Source organism: Strongylocentrotus purpuratus, unplaced genomic scaffold, assembly GCF_000002235.5.
Source record: "Strongylocentrotus purpuratus isolate Spur 01 unplaced genomic scaffold, Spur_5.0 spur5_scaffold_1, whole genome shotgun sequence".
In the NCBI taxonomy this organism is placed as follows: Eukaryota; Metazoa; Echinodermata; class Echinoidea; order Camarodonta; family Strongylocentrotidae; genus Strongylocentrotus; species Strongylocentrotus purpuratus.
This window is the reverse complement of record NW_022145594.1, coordinates 15303601-15311500: the sequence shown is the minus strand read 5'-3', so window position 1 is coordinate 15311500 and position 7900 is coordinate 15303601. Positions and strand designations below refer to the sequence as shown.

Sequence of the window (7900 nt, the reverse complement as noted above, 5' to 3'; positions counted from 1 at the left end):
GAATGTTTTTGGTATGAATCCTACCAGGCAGTATTTTCTTATGTGTCGGTTGTACGAAAGATTACAACATTTCGAGTCCTTGTTGATCCGTTTAATCATTGCAGGGATAGATATATCTCTGTGTACAAATAGGAAAATATCATAAACGCTTATTCTTAAAGGAAAACAATAATTCCATGCTTTTAAATGTGAATTTTTCTAAATATGATAAGGTAGATATATCAATTTGAAGCCAGTTTTGCATAAGTTTTTTTTTGCCATGCTGTGCTATAAATATTTGTTTTATAATTTGTCTTTGCAAATCTTAAGAGTCTTTTATTATGTAAAGTGACCTGTAAAATATGTGTAATACACAACAATATATCTCTTTCTCTCCCAAACGGCTCGGACCCCTCTAATCCCGGCATGATACTCCGATTATAGAATGCCAAAAAATATATATTACATACTCCATAATAAGCTCTGAATATCCCAGGGTAAGGTACTTAACGTGTTCGTGAAATAATTTGTATTTAACACAATCTATGGAAGTGTTATAAAGATGTGAGCTGGTGTAGCGGCATGTTCTCTTGATCATTTCTTTGTCTTTGCCAACAAATTGGCTTAGACGATCCCGAGTCGATACGTTGTCACGTCATTCCGTTGCTGACGTTGAGGGTCGGTCCCTAGACGTACATAAATAATCACATCTGATTGAAACACGTCTGTAAAAATCCAATTGCACACATACCCACATTCATGATGTTCATTTTGGTGAAGACGTCGGGTAGAGACGGTACTTGACATTTTTTTACTATCAACTCTATATGCTACCCCTATACAGGTTTAGAGGGTGTTCAAGATAACCTCCTGGAAGCTGTCACTGCTTTATGGGAGCTCCCTGATCACATCAATCTAGTCAAATGTCTTGGTTGCTGCGTGGAACAGGGTAAGTTACCAGTGGTTACTTTATCTAATTCTTACAACTATTTTCACAGTAATTACGATAATGGAAATGAGGATGATGATAACGTTGATATAATTGATTGATTTGTACTACCATTCTAACTACTAATAGTAATACACCTTCTAATAATAGTAATAACAGTATTATTAATAGTAATAATAACGTTCCATTCTGTCATTACCCATTATGGCGTCACATCCTATCCTACACATCGGGTTTTTGATATAGTGCTCTTTCCCTGCAGTTACAAAGCGCTTCACAGTTCGCTCCGTATCATACTATAAGGGAGAGGGAGAGCACCATTGAAGCCAATATAAACGTATACTTATCCGGGCTTCCTCATCAAAAAAAGTTGTCATACTAAAGTTTCTTAAAGAGTTCCAGTTCCACAGCTGTTTATTAGGGAGGTGGGTATATTTGTCCACAACCTTCCAGCAACAGAAGGAAAAGCACCTCAAATACGTTTCTCGGAGAGCGAGGGCAACCACAAGGAACTTCAAAAATATTTTGATATATTTCATTTGGTAACCACATTGATAAAATATTACCTTCTCTATCTGTTGCATATTTCCTGAAATTGAATTATTCAGTAACACTCATTGCTCATTGGTTCTCTTTGCAGCTTTCATCGTCTATGAGTACGTTCTGTGCGGCACTCTTCTGACGTACCTTCAGACCAATGCAGGCAAGACGCGATCATCATACCGGGTTTACGCCAATGTTCGATCCGTTGTAAGAAGGGTGAAGGAACCAGACCTGTTCACGTTTGCCTGGCAGATTGCCAAGGGCATGGCATTCCTGTCCTCACAGAAGGTGACTTTACATGCAACTTTTTATCTATATTGAAGTAAAAATAAATATTTCCAAAAAATGCCTTGGTGCACTCGAATGTCAATTTTTCTACCTGCTATTTTCACAACTTTTAGAGGTTGTCGCTGGCGAGAAAATTACTGATGAGACAAAACATGTGTTGTTAACAGAATATCACTTCTTGCAAAAAAAAGACAAACAGATAAATAATTTCCACAAAAAAAAAACCAAAAAAAATAGTATGACCACTCGAATCCCGCAACAAACGGTTACCCTCAGTTAATTCCTGGTATAAATGATGTCAACGGCAGGTATCTCCTTTTCGATATACGTATCATTCTTTGAAATCTGATGTTGTATTACTCGATTTTGTTGAAAGCCACAATATTTTCTAATGAAACGACCGATATATTCAAAGTTTTGGTTATATTTCCTCTCTGTATGCTATCAAGCTACACCATATGGGACACGTTTTACTTGTTTGAAGATTTCCAATTAATGTCGTGGTGCACTCGAATGTCAAGTTGTCTACCTGCCATTGTTTCACAACTTTTAGAGGTTATATCTGGCGCGAAAATTACTGATGAGACCAAACATGTGTTATTAACGGAATGTCAATTATTGTAAAAAAAGACAAACAAATAAATAAGTTACTTAAATTACAAAAAAAGTTGAATTTAGTTCGCCCACTCGAATCCCGCAACAAAAGGTTATCCTCAGCTAATTCCTGGTATAAATGTAATCAACGACAGGTCTCTCCTTCTCGATAAACGTATAATTTCTTTAACATCTGATATTGTAATATTAGATTTTGTTGAAAGCAACAATAATTTCTTATGAGCATGAAACAAACGATATATTCATAACTTTGTTTATATTTCCCAATAGTATGCTTTTAGGCTGCACATTTAATCCGTGTGTCTGTGTACTGTTCTTGCAGACCACCTGTGTCACTCCATTGTTGTTTATGATTTTGTAATTATATTATGTACTCGAATTTATCATCTGAACAGATCGTTCACGGAAATTTGCGTGCCAGCAACGTCCTGTTGTCGAAAAATAAGATTTGTAAAATAGCAGACTATGGTTTGACTGGTATCACTCAGACATCAAAGGTAACTATGCAATGCTATCTCTTTAGAATAAGGAGTATTTTACATGGTGTTGAAATGAATATCATCAACGTGGTAAATTCCTGAACAATTACGACAAAAGTGATGAACGTTGATAACGTTTTATTTGAAGCAAAAAATGTCAGAATTATTTCGTGAACGTGGAACTAGTAGCTCTAAATTCATCTATGCATGTTTTATAATTCTCATTTTCTCCCTGAAAACACAACAATAATGCATCAGCCTTTGTTCAATCTCGTAAAGTCTAGAATTTCCCCAATCGAGAGATGGCGCTACATGATAAAGCTGAAATAACAGGTTGATTTCCAATATTTTAAAGAGTTCATTCTGAATCGTTTCCAATGTTAGTCGTTTAAAGAAACAAAAGAGGAATTAAATCGAAATATATTACTTTGAATATTTGCACATTTTAAATTTATTGAAATGTTGCACTGGTCAATTGTACCATCTACAAAGATCGTTAAAACCTGCCTAAAGGAACTGTGGTTTAAAATAGCAAATACGTAATGCCCATACTGGAACTCGTTTCTTTCGGGGGTGATTATCCTTTGTTGGGGAGGGGGGAAATTGTTGTAGAATTATTTTTCCGTTGTAATTGTTATCGGGGGGGGGGGGAATGTCCTCTGTCCTAGTACGCATCAATGATTGGGTCAGTCACCGTTTGGATTGTTTTTAAATGCAAAGTTAACATGTTTAATGCGCACACGGTGTGTGATGTGTGTGCGTGTGTGTGTGTGTGTGTGTGTGTGCGTAGGTCTCCTTCTCCCCTCTCTCTCTCTCTCTTTCTCATTCTCGCACATTATTACCTTTATCCGACATAGAACTAAATCTAATTCCAATATTTGAACATTTAGGTTTTATTTATTTCCCTCTCCACACCCTCTTTTATGTGGGAAGTTTTGGTGACGACTGCATTCGATCAATTGCATGATATATGCTTTTAATATAAGTCTATGGAATAAATTTGAGCTGACGCCCTTCTGTTTCTCAACAGAAGATAAACGGTACCATCAATCACAACTCGTTTATAAATGTATGTAATGGTTTTTACCCGTGTTTTTTGTTTTGTTTTTGTATTTACTATCATTATAAGTTTTATAATAATTTGCTCAATTGATAGACACCCATACCCTAATTCATGATGACGTTATGTACAATCATTATGACTTATTGTACACATGAGTTCACTTTGATATTTGTCATAATGTGTAATATTTCAATTGTAGCAAATTTGTTATCTATTTGTTTATGTATCAGACTTTAAAGTTTCTTTGACTTTCTGGAAATTATTGCTATTATAAGTAAGAAAAAAAAAGTACACCAAGTCAAAGAAACTTTCGAGTTTGATACATAAACCTATATATTGATTTTTGGGGGGCTTGTGTTTGAAACCTAACCTGAAGTTTTGGTTACAATAAAGAAATAGTTACAATTTATTTCGTTTGATATATGGGTAAAAGTTTATTTTTTGTTTTCAGACGGTACATCGATGGCTCTCACCTGAGGCAATGCTGACCGGTACATGTTCGACAGAAAGTGATGTTTGGTCATACGGGGTTCTTCTTTGGGAGCTTGTTACCCTTGGTAAGGAAACCATGGACATATCAATTCCCTTCCTTAATTTTTCCTTCTTCCTATCTTTCTACCTTTCCTTGTCTTTTCCAAAGTACCCTAACCTCATCCTGGTTGATTGGCATGTTAACCTCCACACCGTTTCTTTATCGTTATTACCATATACCCTACGAAAAGAAGGATGTCTTAATTTTAGGATGGTCCTACATTATGCATATTGGAAAGGCCGGGTTAAGGGTTAGGGTTAGGGTTTATCTTCAAGATTAGCTTTGGTTACAGTTTGAATTGTAGTTCCGATAGGCCTGGTAACCCTTGCTTATCAATGATTGACGTACCTCAGAATATAATGTATTCATTAACTTAGTATCAATGCTATTTAGCACAATCGAGATGCAACTTCCTTTTTCTTTCTTTCTCCCTGTCCCTATTCCATAGGGATTGATGTATTGTCACACTTAACATTAATATTGTGTCTAAAATTGTGTTTAGAGCACCTGTCCATACCCTACACAAAATTATTAAGTTAATACTCCTATCAACCTGCAAAGAACTATATGTGTGGTATATTGGGTGTTTTAATGACCTTATAATCTTTATAGAAATTAACTTTACTACAATATTTTTCTTCCCTCGCAAGTATTAAAGCAATATTATCAGTAATACCATCCTTACATCGAAATAATCCTACACTATTTTAAAATACAGGTATGTCATATTTCTTTCTTGAAAATAATTTATCGGTTTCGGTTTTTCATCAGGTGCTCAACCGTATCCTGGTGTAAGTGACTGCGAACTGACAGAACGAATCACGAATGGATATATAATGAGAAGGCCGCTACATTGTGGTGAAGATCTGTAAGTAGCCATCTCCGCATCATAATATCTTCATTTTTTGTTTGTTCTTCAGTTTATAACGATATATGTCTTGAATTTTGTTTTGTTTGTTTTATTTTCATTAAAACCCCTGAAATCGATTAAAGGTAACGTGCTTCGTATTATTTATCTTTACCAGAACTCAGCTTATAGTTCTAATTTGTGAATTAGATGAAATAATATATTATATTATATATTAAGATATATAATATATATGTTTCATCTTAATTATACTATTCGTGGATGAGCCTAATGAAAATGTGCATCTATAGTGAATAACGTACTGCTACATTGATGAGCGCACTCGGCACATGTCGATTTGTGGAGCACTGTATACGTCAGGGTGTCAATTTATAATAAGTTATGTTTCTATAGTAGAAACCCACAATATGTATGTGTGGAGACAGAAGCAGACATCAGTTGAACAAAGGCAATTGGACTTAACCAGTTATATTTGGTGCGGGTTATGTTTATATCGTGTCTGGTGTGGTTAATTGTCATGTGTTTCTATCTCTTAGACGCAAATAGCTACTGTCACCTCTCTCTCTCTCTCTCTCTCTCTCTCTCTCTTTCTCTCTCTAAAGCCCTTCAACCCGTGTTCAAGACTCTATTGCAAATTTCATCTACTTAGGTTTTAGCTATTTGCCAGAAAGTGAAACTTCTCGTTTAATAATGGATAGGAGTAAGAACCTTAAAGGGAGACACTGTTTTCTTCATTGCTAAAAAAAAAAAAAAATCTTCACAATTTATAGGAAAGAGTAAAGCACGCGTTCATGATTAAATGAGGGAAACGCCGGTTGTCCTTTTAGCATTTGTTTAAAAATAAATGATTCTCGGTTGTATTAACAACATATAAATAAGGTGAACGACATATCGTATGCCGTGGATTGGGAATTGTAACTCATTTATTTGCTGCAGGAAAGAAAATTCATTACCTACGAAATTTGTAGTTAGGAATGTTCACTCTAAAAACATTTGATACATTTGCACCCGATATTTGGCGAGAGGGTGGGGGACATGCATGTTTATCTTTATAAAATGCTTCACAATATTGGGTGACATTTATCAAAAAATAAGTTAAATATTCTCGAAATTGGATAACGATTACCCAATAACTGTTAATATTTCATCCTGCAAACATGATCGTTCCTTCTTACTTGTTTCACCTAATATAAGCTAATTTTACCATTTATGTCATGTTTCAGCTAAATAATTAGAATAGTAGAGAAGGAATACATAATATTGTTTAAAAAATGCCTTTAAACAAAGCCTGTGCGCCCCCACCCGTTACTCTGAGTTTACGGCTTCTTTTCCTGTTATGTCATCGATAACTGGTTTACATATTTCGGTTGGAATGCAATTAAAAAAACACTTAAACAAGCTGCGTTTGGTGTCTCAAAGAACCTTTTGTACAGATAAACAAAACTTATTTCCTCTTATATAAATTTAAATGCACAGGTTCAACATTATTTCAGACTGTTGGAAGATTGATACAAGGCAACGTAGCACCTTTCATGACATGCAAATCAAAATTGGTTGGATTCTCGAGGGTTCAAATGTAAGTCTAACAAAACATACATTGGACAGGCGTGGTTATATAATAGCATTTGCCTTTTCTCTAGCCTAATACGGCTAGAGAAAAGTCAAATTATTATTATGTGACGACATTCATGACCGTGGTTATTATATTTCAAATGAATTGTATTCATTACAACGTGTATGCAGTAATGATAACTGTCTTTCTTGTAGATCCTCCAAATACTATCGTTCTGTCTTTCTTTTTTTAGTTTTCCCCTCCCTTTTTACTGCATTTTGTACATTTACACATTATTTAATGCACCTTACGGACAATTTCATAAGTGAACTTTTATTTTAAATCAGAAGAAATATAATTCTTACAATCACTTCATACTGTCAACCTTGTATGCCCATTTCTGGCATATATCTTTATAAATCTAATCGGGATGTTAGAATGTAAAACAAATATTTCCTAATAGTTTCATTTTCTAAGTGTACTTTAAATTTTCGGGATAATAATGTAGTACTTTCCTTTCATTTTTCATAAACGATTATTAACATTCCGCTCCTTTGAATTATGCCTATCAATGACAAATCCATTTTTCTCTTAATTTTGTTACCAGGATTATCTCTCCCTGAATAGGATGAGTGACGAGGATATTTACACTGACATCCCTGAGTTGGAGTAGGTTAACATTATTAATTTACATGTAACTTATTATATTTTTCTTAAAACATATTTCTCTTTGAAAATATAACTGGTTAATTCGAAATGAAGCTGTAGTGCATGTTCATGGTTATCATTATAATTTACCTCAAGCAACAAAAACAATGCTAACGTTTAGTTATTTTGTAAACAAAAACATTAAAGGTAATACAAAGTTTTGGGAAATTTTGAAAATTGGGTGGATAGTGATTCTTTACAATTCTGATGTATTTAGATGCCCATGTGTATTTGTTATGAGCACTAGATAATTTTGCCCCTAAAACACTTCTGATTTCGAGAAAAATGGAATTGAAAACATTTACCGGTGCTCCCGTTCAATTT

At 34.5% G+C, this 7900-nt stretch overlaps 1 protein-coding gene across 1 annotated transcript in view; it reads left to right on the top strand.

Moving 5' to 3' along the window:
* LOC100888196 (tyrosine kinase receptor Cad96Ca) overlaps positions 1-7651 on the top strand; it is a 17526-nt gene extending 9875 nt beyond the window's left edge. Inside the window, exons 8-14 of the mRNA XM_003725349.3 lie at positions 824-928; positions 1569-1759; positions 2770-2871; positions 4368-4473; positions 5220-5316; positions 6793-6892; positions 7476-7651. Coding sequence (XP_003725397.2) covers positions 824-928; positions 1569-1759; positions 2770-2871; positions 4368-4473; positions 5220-5316; positions 6793-6892; positions 7476-7541 — 767 coding nt within the window. The 3' untranslated portion in view covers positions 7542-7651. The remainder of the gene's footprint in view (positions 1-823; positions 929-1568; positions 1760-2769; positions 2872-4367; positions 4474-5219; positions 5317-6792; positions 6893-7475) is intronic.
* The last annotated feature ends 249 nt before the right edge of the window (positions 7652-7900 follow it).